This window comes from Bos taurus, chromosome 2, assembly GCF_002263795.3.
Source record: "Bos taurus isolate L1 Dominette 01449 registration number 42190680 breed Hereford chromosome 2, ARS-UCD2.0, whole genome shotgun sequence".
NCBI classification, from domain to species: Eukaryota; Metazoa; Chordata; class Mammalia; order Artiodactyla; family Bovidae; genus Bos; species Bos taurus.
Genome location: NC_037329.1, coordinates 47,708,855 through 47,727,638, shown reverse-complemented (window position 1 = coordinate 47,727,638; position 18,784 = coordinate 47,708,855). Strand labels below are relative to the sequence as shown.

At 37.2% G+C, this 18,784-nt stretch overlaps 1 protein-coding gene across 7 annotated transcripts in view; it reads left to right on the top strand.

The window, feature by feature from the left end:
* MBD5 (methyl-CpG binding domain protein 5) overlaps positions 1 to 18,784 on the top strand; it is a 484,478-nt gene that overhangs the window by 453,682 nt on the left and 12,012 nt on the right. For 4 of the 7 annotated variants that reach the window (XM_015475445.3, XM_015475435.3, NM_001191268.2 and 1 more), the window contains 3 exons: positions 29 to 237; positions 4,009 to 5,217; positions 16,060 to 16,133. In XM_015475445.3, the coding sequence (XP_015330931.1) occupies positions 29 to 237; positions 4,009 to 5,217; positions 16,060 to 16,133 (1,492 nt within the window). Of the gene's footprint in view, positions 1 to 28; positions 238 to 4,008; positions 5,218 to 16,020; positions 16,134 to 18,784 lie in introns of all 7 variants that reach the window. The other 3 variants (XM_015475434.2, XM_015475436.3, XM_015475432.3) reach the window with 1 other exon arrangement.

The following is an 18,784-nucleotide window of genomic DNA, read 5'->3' as shown; positions in this document are numbered from 1 at the left end:
CTTATATTTTATATTTTTCATACTATAGGTGACATGCCCTCAATAAACAGTACTTTGAATAACCATCAACTGACTCATCTACAGTCGCTGTTAAACAACAATCAGATGTTTCCTCCAAATCAGCAGCAGCAGCAACTTCTTCAGGGGTACCAGAATCTCCAGGCATTTCAAGGACAGTCCACAATTCCTTGCCCAGCTAACAATAACCCCATGGCTTGTCTGTTTCAGAATTTCCAGGTACTCTCCTTTCCTGGGTTACTTTAGTAGAAAACAATGTTTACTACTTGTTTTGCTAAATTGGGAGAAACAGACAAAAGAAGGTGATTATGTACCTTTTCACCTCTACTTACTATTATTCCTCAGTAATGTTGTTAAAGTTTCAGTGTTTTTGTTTGAAGCATTTTATTTTGTCTGAAGCATCTCAGTGGTCCTTTAGAAGTTGTTATTAAAAACTGATCATGTTACCCTCTTAAACTCTTGTGGTTTCCCATTGCTCCCAGGGCTTCCCTGGTGACTCAGTGGTAAAGAATCCACCTACCAATGCAGGAGACTGGGGTTCCATTCCTGGGTCAACAAGATACCCTGGAGAAAGAAATGGCAACCCACTTCTGTATTCTTGCAGGAAATCCCATGGACAGAGGAGCCTGGTGGGCTATATTCCATGGGGTCGCAAAAAGAGTTGGATACAACTTAGCAGCTAAACAACAACATTGCTCCCATGATTAAAATCCACATCCTTAACGTGTTTACCCTGCCTCACTCTCCAGCACCAGTTCACACCACTCTCTCCCTGGCTTCAGCCACTTGGTCTTCTTTTAGTTCTAAAAACAAATAAACTCCTGATAGATTAAGGAGCTGGATGGAAAGAGGAACATTAAATAAATACATGAAGAAAATATAGAAGATTTTTAAATAATCTTAGGGTAGAAAAGGCTCTTTCAGCAAGGCACAACCAAGGAGTCAAAAAAGAGGTGACAGAGTTGAATACATAAAACTTTAAATCTGTACGATTAAAGATATTCTAAACAAAGTTGAAGACAGGTGGCAACCTGGCAGAAGTTACTGGGTTGGCCAGAAAGTTTGTTCATTGGCCACATCCAAACAAACTTTTGGCCAACTTAATACATGCATAATAATAGCAACTAATTGCCATTCATAATATTTTAAAAGCTCCTACAAATTAGGAAGAAAAAAGAATCAATTAGAAAAATGAGCAATAGAAATGAACAGACATTTCAGAAAATTAAATAATAATTAGTAATAAACATGAATAATCAGAATTATACAAATTACAACATTACTATGTCCATCAGATAGTTATATCCTTTGCTAACAGAGGAGTGGGGAACTGGATTCTTTCAGATATATTGTTGGTCTGATTGTATGCTGACATAGTCCTTTTAGAGGGTGATTGATAGTTTATCAATTTTACACACACACACACATACACACACATATATGTGTGTCTATATATGTGTGTGTCCTTTGACCCACAAGTTCAACTTTGATATTTTGGAGAAATCAAGGCACAATCTAGAATGTTTTGTTGCAATTTGATTTGTGGTGTCAAAAATTAGAAACCACTTAAGCAACCATCAGTAGGAAAATAGTTAAATATTGAGTATGTTTTGCTATTTTCATCTATCTAGTAGATTCGAAGATTAGGTAGGTTTATATAATCTGATATAGACAGATCCACAGATTACAGAACTCCAACACTGTTGTATTATAGAACAGTACTAAAATATAATACCACTTATATGAAAAAAAGAAATGAGGCAAGGGGAAAGGAAGGTGTGAAAGAAAGAAGGGAAACTAGATGTGCAGCTGCACACTTAAGGTATTAAAAACAAGTCTATGAGGATGTATTCGAACACTGATCACTTTTGAGAAAGAAACGGAATCAGAGTGGGATACAAAAGTATAGATTTGGGTGGGAAAGTGATGAAGAAAGCTTTTCTCTTTTGGACAATGAAAAAATACTCATATAATAAAATAATTTAGAAGGGAAGAATAAGCTCTCAACCATGTCAATGAGTAAATAAGTAGGTAAAGCCTGAAGGGAATCCATTAGATTTAGCAGTTAGAACAACAGTAGCTTGAATGCAGTTTTTGCGGAGTTGTGGGAGCAGGAGCCAGATTGCAATGGATGGAAGAATGAAAAATAAATTAGAGTTTGGATTACTCTTTTTAAAACTTTTTAAAACCTAACTACAAAGAACATAACAGAAATAAAATAGTGCCCCAAGGTAGGCATAGGTTGAATGCAAACTTTTATTGATAAAATATGGAAGCCATGCACATAGTTGAATGCTAAAGAAAAGAGACAAAGAAAAAAGTAGAAGAGATTGAACATAAAGAAGAGACGGGGTTAACAGATAAGGCAAGATCCCTGAGGAAAGGCTTGGTATCCAGAGCATAAACAGAGGACTTACTCAGAGGGCAGAGGGAGTGCCTCTTACACTGGGAAGCGGGACAGGACCAGGGACACTGTGCAGGGAACAGTGTGCTGCCAGAAGGCAGGGAGTAGCCAAGTATAAGAATAATGAGAACTCCTAACCTATAAACTTGATTATCTCTGTTAAGTAGGGTCAAATACTAAGAGTAATGTGGGAAATAGTATAGCAGCTGGCTTGAGGAAGTGGATAAAATCTGAATAGTTGTGACAGAGAGTGATACCTAACCAGAGGATCATAGGATTGATGGGAATACAAACCCCCAGCTGAGATTGGAAGCCATAAGTTCCTATGGATAGATACTCAGCATCCTCACTGTGCATACAGATACAGAAGGCAGGCAGCTAAATTGACCCAAGATTGGAATTTTTATCTGGTAGGTGTAGATAAGGGGAGAATGGCAGGAAAGTAGTTATGTTGCTGATGGATCCCAGGTTCTGGTTTAGCAGGAAAAGATGTAAAGACAGGAAGTGAGTGATCGTGGGTCAGTGAAGCAGGGGGTGGGGGGACAGGAAATCCAAAGTATCAAGGTTCTGGAGAGCAATTCTTAGCTGGGGTTGGTGAAACTAGAATAACCTGTGGACTTTTTCAAAGTGCACTCATCATGCCCATGATGAGCATTGATACTCTTCACTGGCCATTTCCTCCCATCACCTCTTCCCAATGAAGCATCACCTCCGAGGCCACTGTTGTCACTGTTGGCAGCGTGGGAATGTCCCTCAGGCAGTTACCCAGTAAGGGTGAAGAGCTGGTGTTACTACCCTACCTAAAGATTTCAAAAATCCAGTGTCATCTCAGAAATAGTTTGGGGACTTCCCAGGTGGTACTAGTGGTAAAGAATCCTCCTGTCAGTGCTGGAAATGCAAGGGTCACGGGTTCCATCCCTGGGTCAGAAAGATCCTCTGGAGTGGGAAGTGGTAACCAAGTCTAGTATTCTTGCCTGGAAAATCCCATAGACAGAGGAGCCTGGCAGGATACAGTCTGTGGAGTTACAAAGAGGCAGACAGGACTGAGCACAACTCAACAGAAATAGTTTCATTGTTAAGAAAGGGGTGTATATATATATATATTTTTTTGTTTTTGTTTTCTATTTCACTTAATTCAGTAGAAATATCAATGAGTTAGAGATCATTTTTAAAACCTGTTTCCCTTTTTAATGTGAGCAATGCTGGTGACAGACTTGTTTCTCTCTTTGAATTCCAAGTTGAAAACCTGTAATGACACTAAAAACATGGAATCATCGCCTGGAAACCTTTTGTGTCCAACCACCTCAACTGTAATTTTTCCACAGAATGTTTAGTAATATGATTTTTTTTTAAATCTGTTATATGATTCCAATCAAAGAAACAGTACCCAAGTATAATCAAGACATGTCTTTCTATACAGAGTGACTTCTGATTTCATTTTTGAGTCTTATTCTGTCTTTATATGGCCTTCCTTGTTATAGTCATTGGTCTTCTGGTAAATCTTAAAATTACAGTCTTTCTCTTTAAGGACTTGAAATTTTTTTTTCTCTCTCTCTGTCTCACTACTTCCTGTCTATTTCTTTAAGGTGAGAATGCAGGAAGATGCAGCTCTCCTAAACAAAAGAATAAGCACTCAGCCGGGGCTCACAGCACTTCCCGAAAATCCAAACACTACACTTCCACCTTTCCAAGACACCTCTTGTGAGTTGCAGTCGAGGATTGACCCATCTCTAGGTCAGCAGGTGAAGGATGGCCTCATCATGGGGGGCCAAGGCGATGCTTCCGTAGATGCTATTTACAAAGCAGTCGTGGATGCAGCCAGCAAAGGGATGCAGGTTGTCATCACCACTGCTGTCAACAGTACAACTCAGATCAGCCCCATTCCAGCTCTGAGTGCCATGAGTGCCTTCACTGCTTCCATCGGTGACCCATTAAGTCTCCCCAGTGCTGTCAGTGCGGTCATTCACGGACGAAACATGGGCAGTGTGGATCACGATGGGCGGCTGAGGAGTGCGAGAGGGGCTCGGCTGCCTAGCAGTCTGGACCACGGGAAGAACTCCAGCGAAGGAGATGGCTTTGAATATTTCAAATCAGCAGGTTGCCACACATCTAAAAAACAGTGGGATGGGGAGCAAAGCCCTGGAGGGGAGCGAAACAGGTGGAAGTGTGAGGAATTTTTAGATCATCCAGGCCACATCCACAATAGTCCTTGTCACGAAAGGCCCAACAATGTCTCTACACTGCCATTTCTGCCTGGGGAACAGCACCCAATACTGTTACCACCGAGAAACTGTCAAGGGGATAAGATTTTGGAGGAGAATTTCAGGTATAATAACTACAAAAGAACTATGATGAGTTTTAAGGAGAGACTAGAGAACACTGTGGAAAGATGCGCACACATTAACGGGAACAGATCTCGGCAGAGTCGGGGCTTTGGAGAGCTGCTGAGCACCACAAAGCAAGACTTTGTCCTAGAGGAGCAATCTCCGAGCTCCTCCAATAGTTTGGAGAGTTCTCTGGTCAAAGACTACATCCATTACAATGGAGACTTTAATGCCAAAAACATTAACGGGTGTGTACCTAGCCCTTCAGACGCTAAAAGCATTAGTAGTGAAGATGACCTAAGGAACCCAGACTCCCCCTCTTCAAATGAATTGATCCCTTATAGGCCAAGGACGTTCAACGTTGGCGACTTGGTCTGGGGCCAAATCAAAGGACTGACTTCCTGGCCTGGAAAATTAGTCAGAGAAGACGACGTTCACAGTTCTTGTCAACAAAGCCCCGAGGAAGGGAAGGTATACCAATCTTTATCCATTGTCAAATACTAACCTTTGTTCAGATGTCAGTTCTTATTTTCTGTTATCATCACTTTGGATTCTTCATGACTCATTGAGGTCTCACAAACTTCTGGAGCATAAAATGAAGAGGGGATGGTTGTAGTCACCAAAATGTCATGTCGTCAAGTGGTGAGTTGTAAAGCATTTGTAGATCCCACTAGGGTTCAGCATGGCTCTGACCCAGGAACCAGATTTCCAGAATTTGGTTAACTTGGCCTTTCTTCCTTGCATGTGCCTAGTTCTTCATTCATACAGAGAACAAAGGCAAGTAACAATGATAGGGGGAGAAAAATCTGGTGGTTGTTGGAACCCAGCAATGTGGCAGGGGTCCTTCCAGGCGACAGAAAGCGCCAGGGGATTGGAACTCTCCCATGTGCTGATGTGTGATACACAAAACTGGGGAGAAGCTAACACTGGGGTGGAGTTGCAGCCATTTCTGGAAGCAGGAGGTAACATCTGAGTTTAGAATGGTGTCTCCTTTCAGGAAAAGTTCTGGGTCTTTGAAACATATGGAACTGTTTAACCCCATAGTCTGGTTCTACTTAACACAATCTGATCACATAAATTAAATGAAAACTTCTCCATGAAACTACCATTCAATTTAGAAGAAATTAGTAAGGGTCTTCTGAGCTTTCCCCCTCCCCACAATTGGTAGAATTGACTCACTAGGCAAGAAATGTGCAGAATGTTCAAAGTAGATAGAAAAATTTATATCTGAGCAGGAGATGAAAATAATGCACATTCCCTACATAGGATGAAGAAACATGTAATTTTTCATCTCCTTAGGAAATAAAAATTCCTTTTACAGGTATATATTATTCTCTTAAAGATTATATTGTATAAAGCTATTTCAACTCTGCTCAAACCTCCACTGGCATTTAGGTTTAATGGCAAAGGAAACCAAAAGCATTTTGCCAGCACAATAAAAGGATTGTCTTTCTCCAAATGACCGGGAGGTCCTTAAACCCATTGCTTATAATGCCTAATATATACTTGTCAGGGTACACTTTCAGCATAATGTTTCTACCTTTGATAAGAAAATGAATTCCATATTCCTATTCATAAAACATTTTACTCTCTAATCTCTCCAAGACCAGACAAACATTCTTTGCGCTGATAAACCTAAATATTTTTGACAGTTTATTCAAGAAATAATTAGAAACAGCAAAATTGGGCTTTTATTATGATGTAGACATTGAACTGTTTTATAATCTGTGCAAATAAAATCAAGTTTTTTTTATGTGCCACTCTATCAAAAAAAAAAGCTTAACTAACAAAAAGATTATGGCTTCCCTTCCCTGGAAACATTCTTCCTGTCCTACAAGCCTTGTCTGAATATCTTTTTATGTCCTTAGGAGAATAAAGGCACGTACTTTTAACACATTTCAGTTTAAACCATGATCCTAATCTTCTGCTTAGTCTGTGTTAGCAAACTCCCGGGATTGAACTCCTCACTGATGTTTAGGGAGATGCACCTAAAAAAAAAAAAAATCATTATCTAAGAGTCCAAGAAACATTTTTTTACTTTATTTGAATAATCAGCTGGTTTTCAATCACTATAAAGTAAAAGTGTTTCACAAAATCCAGATCCTTTTTCCTTGTTATTGACAATAGATTAATTCCTAACAGGGAGCATAAAATTGTTTATGTAAATTCAAATATCCCCTCACCCATTGGCTGACATTGTAATTTTACATTCTTACAACTTTGATATCAAAATCTTGATAAAAAGATACACTAAAAATACTTTTAGTAAATCAGAGAAAGTAATTGAAAGCATACATTTAGAGATGAAAAACTAAAAATTTATAATGAAATATTAATGATAACACATGAAATATTTACCTGTCATTAAAAAGCAAAGTATATCAGTCTTAAAAGCTCTAGGGCACTTAACATTTTAAAATATCTCTGGTCTTTTCAGGACACCTCACTTTTGCACATAAACAAGCAAAGTGCTACTTCACAAGCCCTTTTTTTCTCCTATAGTTCACAAAACAAAGGAAGGTCTTCCTTATTAATGATGCCCAGCTAGTCAAACACCGTTCTCCAGAAAAGGTGAACACCAGAAAAGGTGAAATTTCAAAAACAGGTCTCTCTGACTTCAGCCAAATGTCCTTTGCCTGATGTCTTGGTGATCCTGGTTCATCTAGAAAAGATTAAACTGTGGTTAATATCTGTGTAAGACAAAGCATGATCTGTCTGAAAAGATTTCCTGTAAAACATATTTTACATTAAAATTGGTTTAAAACTGTGAACCAATTATGATGTAAATTTCATTTACATTGAACCTCTTAGTTCTCACAATGTCGGATACATAAAGCCTTGTGCATTTATAACCAGACTTATGCTTTTAAAAAGGTAAGCAGTACATTAGGTTTTCTTCCATATACTGTGGCAGTGCCTGACATTTTAATAAAGTCAAGAGAGAAAGAGACTGACTTCATGAACAATTTGTTTATTATAGTAAAATCTTATTAATTCCATCTTGCTGATATGGAATGTGAACCATTTTCCCCTGTAATTCTCTCTGTAGTATCTCAGAAGAAACGGTTTGCAGAAAAATTTTCTTACACATAATCATTTAAAACCTTTTCAGCCTCTCCATTTTTCATACTAGTATTTCTATGTTCACCTGAGTAAATTAATCCAAGATGCTGTCAGACCCTACCAGATAGCATCTATGTTAATTCAAATTTTAGAACAGGTTTATTATCTCCTCCCACTCCCTATATCTCACAAACCTATCGTTTATTTTTTGTTAGTATCTTTGTTCTCAACAAGTCACTTCAAATTCTTTTTGGAAGCAGAGAAGAAAAAATCTGGGAAAGATTGAGGGCAGGAGGAGAAGGGGGCGACAGAGGAGATGGTTGGATGATGGCATCACCAACTCAATGGACATGAGGTTCAGCAAACTCCAGGAGATAGTGAAGGACAGGAAAGCCTGGCATGCTGCAGTCCAGCACAGGTCACAAAGAGTCAGTCACGACTGAGCAACTGAACAACAAAAACTAGAAAAAAAATATCACGATTACAGGTAACTAATTCAGAATAAGCCGGACACCTCTCATGTTTTCAGGTTGCCTGAATAGTCTCTGGACTGATAGGTCAGGGCTGTGAATGGAGCAGGGACTGAGATCTCCAAGTTGTCCATAACCTGATACTTTAGCTAACTGTTTGTCATGAGTGTAAATGACTTGGTCAGCTTATGATTTAAAAAGACATTTTTAAATCTTCAGTGGGGTGTTAAATGTAGTAGAATTGCTAATAGTGCATTAGAAATATCCTGCAGTTTCCAAGATTACTTTCTAGGAGGTAGGATTTCTAACTATCAAATACTGTGTGAATACAGCAGAGGAGACTAGAGAGAAAGGGCTTTGGGCATTCTGATGTGAGCTTAAAAACAGCTCTACTAGTTACCTAAATGGTCCTGAGTGGGTGTATTAATTTCCAGAGCTCCTCAAGTGGGAATATTAATTCCTACTCAGAATGATGTTAAATGCAATACTATAAATAGATGGGGCTTCCGTCGTAGCTCAGTCAGTAAAGAATCTGTCTGAGATGCAGGAGACCTGGGTTCGATTCCTGGGTCAGGAAGATCCTCTGGAGAGGAAAATGGCAACCCACTCCAGTATTCTTGCCTGGGAAAATCCCATGGACAGAGGAGCCTGGCAGGCTACAGTACATGCGGTCGCAAAGAGTCGGACACAACTTTGCGACTGAACCATCCACCACCATAAATAGATGATACAGAAAAGAGGCTCAGTAAAAATTAACCTCCTCCTCTCTGTTCTCTGTATTAAACAACCTTATGAATTTGGATTCCACCATTACAAAATTGTGGTCATTTGACCTTCAATATTGTATACCTATCCATGAATTATCCATAAATAAAGGACTAATTAACCAAGTTGGGTATTAAAGGATAGTAATAACATATTTCATGAATGAAATAGTTAATAACTATTTTTTATGAACCTCAGGACATTGCATACAAATTGGCATATTTGATTATGAATTAATGTTAACTGTTCATTTTAGGCAGGAGTTCTACTTGGAAAGATTTTAAAGGACTTAGTTTGGTGAATAAACTTGAAAGTCCCCCTCTCCTCACTGTTTCTAAAAACTATAAACTCAGACATTCTTCCTCTACCCACCAACCCACCAAAACACTCAACAGTATTAATTAGTAGAGATTTTTAACAGTCTGTGAAAAGTTGGGCTGAATCACCCCTATTTAATACTGTCCCAATACTGAAGCTATGTTACAGCACTGGAAGGATAAAATGTGCCTTATATAATACCATTCAGGAAGTGGTATCTCCTTACTAATACATTTTCCCCTTGCCTATCAGTTTGTAATAAGAACATTCTAGAAGATATGTATACTTTTTCTAAAGAAGTGGTGCAGGTTTCTCTCTGAACCATGAACCCTTTATAGCTTCAGATTTAGCAGCCAAGAATAAGACCTCAGTGCTTAGTCAGAGCTGGAGAAATGTACTGCCAGATCTTGGCACAGTATTAAGGAATTCTTGGAGAGGAAAATGGCTTCTGCTGGCATTACACCTATACTCTATAATGTACAGACATTTTAACCCTGTGCAACTGTGGGGGGAGATGCTTATCTTTATGCATTTATTTCAATAATTATTTTAAAGCAGAAAAAATGTTCTTTTTTTTTCTAAAACATATTTTGTTATTATCATCTACCATCTTTGATCTTACATTAACTAGCCTAAAAGTGTTGACTCAAATAATAATCAAAAAAATGAAAATTTTTTTTTCTAAGTGGTTTATTTTTATTTTTGAACATTGTCCCATTGGTCTTCGTATTTCGTTGTTCTTATGTTCAGTGTGTATTCTGACTGGAGGCAAATTTAGGCAAGAATTTATTTCTGTATTGGCACCAAAATGTTTCTTTTCAATGAAATGTTTGTTGTTGTTGGACAGGTAGAGACATTCCTAATTATCCAGAAGAATCACCTGGTTAAATGAAGAAGTTTTTAAAAGCAATGAGTAGGGTGCTCCTTCTCTAGATTCACTCTGACTTTTTTCCACATGGTTATATTTGGCAGGAGGAGATAAAAGTAGCTTTCTGAGTGTTGTTCAAAACAGACAGAACTCATCATTATTAAAACTCATGCCAGATTTATTTTGGGACAGTCACTTTCTGTTTGTTATTCACTATCACATGCACTCGTGTTTTGATGGTATGGAGCAAAACCAGAGGCGGCTTACAGTGGTATTCTGCAGATGTATAACCTAAGAAGTTGAGCCTGGGAACTAAATTTGGAAGGTGTGCCCTTCTGTGGTGTTTAAACACTTTTACTTTGAAGAATATTCTTTCTGGGCTTATCAGTGTTAGCTATTTGTGTTCTTTGGTACTGTCATTCTCTGTTGAAAGTATTCTTTGTATATTTCCTTTTCCATATATATTTTCTTAACCATTTCTGAAAATGAATTATTTTCTCTATACCCAATCAGTATCCACGATATTTGGGCTGCATTTTGACTGGTGGGGTGGCTGGGGCAATCAATGGTCTGCAGCAACAGAATATTTTTGAAAAAGAATAATTTTTGGAAAGTAATAAGCAAGATAAAATCCAGACAAAAGCAGTGCCTGATCAAAATTTGAAAGATAATAAAAAGGAAAAACTAGGTAACACCAAAAATATGAATATTGGGGAATAGACTAAACTGAGAACAAAGTTGAGGTAAACTTTAGTAATTGTGGAATACTGTGAAGCTTTTTTCCCCCTGAGGAAGATTAAAGAGGAAAAGGAGGGGGCCTGTCTCCCTTCCAACTGAGTATGGAGTTCTTGAGCTTGTCCATACAGTTGTCACGTGGTTACTAGCAAATGGAATCTCAAGTATGAGGCAAATACATGCTTCTGCTACATGAACTCTTCAACAGCGTATCCTTGAAAGTACAAGTTTATTCAAAACATTTAATTCTGTATGTATTATGGATCTATATAAAATTTGTTGTCACATTTAGAATAGATTTACTCTAGTCCTATAGTACAGTTCTCTAGTACTTAAAAATGCTTCTATATGAAGTGAAGATGAAAGGAAAAAAAAAACCCTCAGATAGTGCCACTGACTAAAACTGCAATAATGTCGATTGGCTTAGTCCATTTGAAAAAACTGTGGTTCACTTTATGAATTTTCCTTAAGTATTATTGTTAAATTCATCCTTTCTGTCACAGGTGAGTCAACTTTCTACCCCAAATTATTTATCATTAATTCCCATACTTGAAAAAATATTGAAATATTGCACTTAAGTTAGCAGGACTTTTTCAGGTTAAAGAGTAAAGTAGTTACTACTTAATAAATGTTTGATAATAAACCTAATAAATGCCTCATATTTGCTTACTGCTTATTGATTTTCCGAGATTTTAGCTCAAGTCACATGTTACCTATACAAATACTTAAAATTTGTCCTCAAATTCTTATTTACTCATTTTTTATTCATTCAACAAATATTTTTGACACATTATGTAGTAGGCACTGTTCAAACCACTTTAAAAATAACTTCTAGTCTTATTCTAAGATATATGTGAAAACATAGGTATAATGTTTTTGTATTTTTCTAATATAAATTTATATGAATATATCACTATTAAAAATGTTTAACGGTATATGTTCCACCTGAAACAGTTTCACATGCCACAAGTGGCACTTGGGAAAGACTGCATTGGTGTTTATAAAGCACCTTCATCCTTAGATAATCCAAGTAGATAATCTCAATGACCCATAAAGATGTGCACACCTATTTCCATTTGGACCTCAGGAAAGAGGCATTCCTAAAGACACAAACCACAAGCAGTTAAACCAAGGCTCAACCCTGGTCTCCTAACTCTCAGCTTAGTGCTCTTTGCATGATACCATTCCCCAGCAATAGGAACTGAGGACACTGTAAAAAAGGGATGGGGAAGTGAAGAAGGAACAGGGGCGGCTGAGGTCAGCTGCTTTCTCTCTGCTGTGAAATCTGTGATATGGCTGTGCTCTTGTCTTTTAACCTTTGTGTGACAGCTTAGCCTCAGCACTAAGTACCAGCAAAGGAATCACCAAGAGATTTAATCCTGTTATCGGGGATTAACACCTGAAGGGAGTTTTGACATCTTCTCTAGTTAATTGGCTCAAAAGTGATCTGGGATCTTTAATCCAGATTCTTCTAATATACACTGTAGCACACTTTCAGAGGGTCACTCTGTCTCTGAAATGTTTATGTCTTCTTTTATGTCATAGACTTACTTCTGAGATACACTCCATGCTACTGTGCTGACCTCAAATCAAACAATTATCAAATCTTTAATATGTGCCTTGTGAACAAAATAAGCAGCCATAGTTTCAGACTTGTTCAGGAAACTTTTAAACATCCACCATATAATCATGTCTGGTTTTATGGGTATGTTTCTAACCTTACTGAACAGGCTATAGGTCTAGTTATGCCAAAGAATTATTAAATCTAAAAAATCTGAAGAAAAAAAAAAGAATCTGAAGGAATGAAAAAAGGGATTTAGAAGTTAAAAATTCAGCATATGTGTATACTTATACATGAGATAATATGTGTACTATAAATACATAAAGTCTGGTTACCTTTTTCTAATTCCTAAATCACATAGGTACACAGTTATACCATGATAGCCACTACTATTAGCATCATCATGGTTAGAATGAAAATATGTTGGCCGATATGAGTAAAGATATAAAGTCCTCCCCAAATTTCTCACCAAGATAGAAATCAAATAATTTATGAAACTTCTGGCTTGTGAATATATAGGAATATAAGATTATTAAATTCCAGATTAAAATAGTAAGTATCTTAAATTACTTGCTCCTTCAGTGTAAGTTTTATTTAAAAATATGTATATGTTTAATCTTTTTAATGTTATATTTATGTATTTGATTCCCAGTACTTTCTTTATTTACAAGTTAGCTAATTAATTTATGAGTGTTCATTAAATCATTAAATACGGTTTCTATTTGACTAGAAATGGAATTTATTTTGTTGTTCCCTGATACCTTTGTAGGGGGTTATCTTTAAAGACTTTCTTGAATATTGTGTAAGTGGATGAATATTCCCCAAAAAAACACACACTCTTCATGTATTATATTTCACAATACCAAAGAGTACTAAAATTCTGAAACCAAATAAACTGAACATTTACCTCTGGATATGTATGATTTTGTCATATTAGAAATACAAAGTGATGTGTATCTTATAGTTTCAGAAATCACTCTCATTGCTTTCTCTTTCAAGGTCATTGAATCCTTTATAAATAATATATTTATTACAAGTACCTTAGAACCTTAGAGGCATATTTAAATGAAGAAATCATGGTGGAGAATTAGTTTTAAAAATCACCAGAAAATTATTCAAGTGTAAAAAAAATTTTTGAAGATAAATTTGAGCAAGCATCATCTAAATTTCTGTAAATAAAAACTGGATTTATAATTTGACCTAATTTTTTGAGCATGTATATATAGACATATATACTTACATGTGTGTGTATATATGCATACACACACATACACATCTCTCTATATAGTATATGTGTATTTCAGCATGTATTAGAGTTGACGTGGCAGAGAAAGGTTGCTTTGGGGCCATCCTGAGTTTTGATGCTGGCCATGTAACTTAAACTCACTTAGGCCCATCTGTAAAATAACAATGCTAGTGTGCAGTATTACCACACGAAATAATAAAACAGTGCCTTCTACATAATAAATGTACAAGAAATGCTTTTACTGCCCCTTATTTCTTAATTAAAAATAAAATAGACGATTTTTTAAAAATCATTTGACCTAACTTAGGTTTTTTTTTTCACAATAACTATGATTTTTATTTCTCCTTTTTTATCTAATATTTTGGATTTTTAGATTACATGTCTTTTTCTGTGCTTAGTTTTTAAAAATCGAGACCAAGGGGATAAGTTTTCACTGTGGCATGTTGCATTATTTCACTGTGAATCTGCTTTCTGTTGCCTGTATCAATCCTTTCTGAGATCTCTCACTACACCAGTTTGTGTCTAACAGAAGCTCCTATTATAGGAGAGCTTTCTTCTTGGTGCCAAGAAACTAATTTAAATATAAGGGGAATTAGCTATAAATTAATTGTGAGCTATCTTTCATAATTTCTTTGTGTGAGTGAGTACAAGATGGAATCCCATTTCTAACATAAAATGTGAAAAGGTATCCAGGTACCTTTAAAAATAAAAACACATGGATATATTCATCTTACTTAAGCTTTTCCAGTCATTCCAATAAGACACTTGACTACTCCTGTAGAAATGTTATTGGAACAAAGTTATATCTTGTTCTGGCACACAATCCACAGTGAATTTGTGTATGTAAGGTATTTGGATCCCTTGGGACAAAATACAAAAGTTATGAAAAGGAAACTATTTCCATTATTTGACTGTTATTCTCATTGAATAATTAGAAATGCTTGTTTTCAGATGACAGTGGAGACCCTTTGTTAATAATCATCACTGTGTACTAGATTTGAAGAAGTCAAAGAAAGTTATTTATGAACAGTATTCATGAGTCAGGAAGATTCAAAGACAAAAGTTAATCATTTCCTTGTTTATTAGAGTGTATTTTCTTACCCATTAGGTGTCTTGGCAACCTCTGAATTTTTTTATTAAAGGAGTGCAGGGTGGGGGAAAACTGGGTTGAGGAGTGGGGGGGGACTTAATTTGAAGCTATATTTACACAGCAAGCAATACTGTTTCTACTGAGATTGTGTTTAAGATCAGTAAAAGTTACAGTGCTTTTCTAAGTGTGTTTTTATTTGCATATTAAATTTCCTATTTGTTAATTGTTTTCCTTAGGAGAAGTGACTTCAAGAACTATGATAGAGAGTATTAGGGGCAGGTGGCAAAAACTGCACCTCCCTCCCCCACCAAACCCCCAGCCACCAGTTGGTGGCTTACAGTGATGAGGCAGCAAGTGTCATGTAGCCTAGGCTGGCAGTGTTAAAGCAGGACCCCGGAGAGGACACGCCCATCAGAAGTAGCCACACCCTCTTTCCGCATCAGTAGGGACTACATGCAGCCTACTACCCTACTCGTTTGTTTTTGTTTTTTGTTTTTTTTTCCTGGCCTCTGCAGAGCCTAACACACCACTATGTAAGACTAGCTATTCTGGGCTTGGCTGTGTTCACCATGTTTGTTGTATTTTAATTCTCACCGCAGTTCTAGCAGGAAGGTAGGTATTAATGTCCTCGGGAAAATTTTCTTGAAGTGTCTTTATTTTTGAAAGCCAAAGCTTTGGCTAACAGCGAAGATTTAACAAACTAAATATTTCTCTAAATTATCCAAATTTTAGGAGGCTCAGGGAATTTAAGGGTGTTATTCATGCTAGAAAGTGAGGTCAGATGCAAACTTCTATGTGCTGGCTCCAAAGCCCAGCACCCTCACTCACCACCGCTGTTTTTCATCTGATGGAATACAGAATCGCAGTTGCTGAGCATCAGGCAGTGCAAAAAGCAGACCAGGATCTCTGACTCACATGATTTTGTGAATTAAAGGTTATTTAAGTTCCAAGTTTTGTTCTTCAAACATTACCTTGAAAATGTTGACATTCTGAAAGCCACCCAGTCTTTCATTTCCGTTGATGTTGCAGCCTGGAGCCACGGAATCAACCTCTGCCCCAGCGAGGACAGAACAGTGAGAATTAAGCCTCCCTCCCCCGAGTGCCGTACAAGCACCTGCTTGTCTGGCAGGAAAGTAAAAACAGTGTTAACAATTGCAGGTCTGGGTAATGTGGTCTGGTCTTCATGCCTTCACTCAGGTGGAGCCCGAGAAGTTGAAGACACTAACGGAAGGTTTAGAAGCCTACAGCCGAGCCCGGAAAAGGAACAGAAAGTAAGCACAACTTTTTTTCCGGTTTTGTTTTTTAAGGATATAATTTACTGGCTTTCCTTCAAAGGGACAATGAAATCTCACTGATTTAGTCCATCTTGAGCCCTGCCTAAGTACAATTTAATAGTTATCATCCAAGAGGACTATTATAGATGAATTAGCTCCTACAGAAAATATTTTCTGAAACAATGTATACTGTGTGTGGGACTTCCCTCTTCATCAGCTCTTCCGTTACTCCCCCCATCTCCATCCCTCTCACTTGAGAGGAAAGAAAATATGATTAATAGTCTCAACATGTAACAATGAAATAGTCTCTGAAAGTGTAGTGAAAGTGTATCCCTTTGTAATTTAAATACTTTGGGAGGGGGAATGACCCCCCTTGTTGTACCCATGTGAATAATTTTGGCAGATTACCTGTTGTTAGTCAAAGTGATGAAAAGTAATTATTTTCTTGGAGCAGGGGCAATAGACTTTCTTCAGAATTATAATAAGTTGAACTTTGGGACTTTATTCTTAATTATTCAAGTTTTTCCAGATCTTTATATTTTGAGTAAACATAGTATTGACAAGTAGATAATGTTTATTACATAACTTGTATGTAATACAATGTAGTCATATATCATAACTATTATTTCATTTTAAGATAGAGAACTATAAATGTGCTTCTGTATGTATACATGGAAAATTATTTTAATATATATCATCAATACACCTACTCAGCTACTATAATTTTCATATTATCAAATGTCTATAAATTATGAAATTGTAATGATTAGCAGCGTATCTTGTATAAAAGACTTACATAATGATAATGACATCTTTTAAAGGGCAGTCGTTCTCTTAGTGGTGTCCTCAGTAATTCTTGTCAGAGCTAAAATTTTAGAATACAACAAATCTTGGGGACTCTCTTCACCTCACTAGAATGTTTCATAAAAGAGACGTCAGCTGCAGTGGGTTAACACCTGTGTGTCTGTGTTCAACACTCCTTTGGAAGATGGCAGATTGGCAGTGGTTTCGGTGAGGGCCAAGTGAATTGCCAGATTCGCTATAGATCTGATAAAGTGAGTCAAGCGCCCTCTATTCTGACTGAAGTGAAACAATGAAGAGCTTAGTAGCAGGATAAAGCCTATAAAATTAATACAAGGTCTGGATGAAAGGAGGGAAATTGCAAGCTACCTACATCACGAATTTTCATTGGCCATTTGCTTTAGAATATTCAGTAGTACTTGTTTACTAGAAGTAAAATATCCCTGAAATCTTTCCTTCAGTGAGATATGCCAGTTAGCTGGATTATGTGCAACATATCCAAAACTGTTGATAACACAAGTATTTAGATATACTGCCTTGAAATGAGCTGTATTTTCCTCATAAATTTGCTATTAAGCAATTTCTGAAAGGTAATGAGTAATAAACAGCAATGTAAAAAATTTCCTTCAAAGCCAGCTTACTATTTGAGGTGAATTTATATGGGTCCTAAGTAGCATTATCTAAAGGAACCAAGGTAAAAGACAAAAATATGAAGCAAAACAGCTTTGTTTATCAGACCATTGTCTAAGTAGAAGGACTTGCCTTATAAATGCCTCATAGAACACTTTACATTTTGCATATATGATTTAAAATCCATTATTCTATTCTCCCAATCAGAAGATGGGCCAGAATTACTGAACCCATTTTTGATGAGGACACTCAGACCCAAATAGCTTAAATAATTAGGTAAAGGCCACATAAGTGATAAATGGTATGTTGAACCCAATCATTTATTTATTTCCCAAGTCAAGGAGATTGATTTAGCAAAAGAATCTATGCCAACCAGGCACAACACAGTAGTCCCAGGACTTCACTGTTTAGTGAAGGAGGCAGATTTAGAAACAAATAATTAAGATGTTAAATTTGCAGTGACAGGAATAAGTGTAGTGTATTTTGGGATCACGGAGAAGTGACATTAAACTCAGGTAACGGAAGATGTCCTAGAGGAGATGATACCTCAGCCAGGCCTTACACACTACATAGATGTTAGCCAGACACAGGAAACAAGGACAAGATGGGATGGGCTGGAACAGTGTTTAGATGAGGTCGGCAGTTAGATCTGGGGGAGAGGAAATTGTAAGAGATGGAACCAAACGTATAAGCAGGAGCCAGACCATAAAGGGCCTGGTAAGGCCTCAGAGGTCTTTACATTATTGGAAGTGCCTAAGGGGACAGATGGTTGAATTTTTCACTTTAGCTGTGGCTGTATGGAGGATATATTTTAGGGGAACAGTATTGGAGACAAGGACATCCATTTAGAAGGCCATGTCAGAGGACAAGAGAGGAAGAAGACTCAAACCAGGAGGGGACCCATGAGAACAGAGGAGAAAGAATGTGGTCAAAAAACATTTAGGAGATAAAATTGACGGAACATCATGGTGATTGGCTGGGATGTGAAGGAGAACAGGTAATCAAGGACAACTCTCGGGTGCTTTAGTGGGCAGTGGAAGCACTGAAATGGGCGTACAGGAGAAAACTGTCGAGTGCAACGTGAGGTTCCGGTGATTCCACAGACCCAAGTCTGAAACTGGGAAGAAATGGTATTTGACTATGAAAAATGACTTCAGTCACACAGAGGTACTTTGACCAATTTGAACAATGGACTAAAGAGCGAACTCTGGGGCATT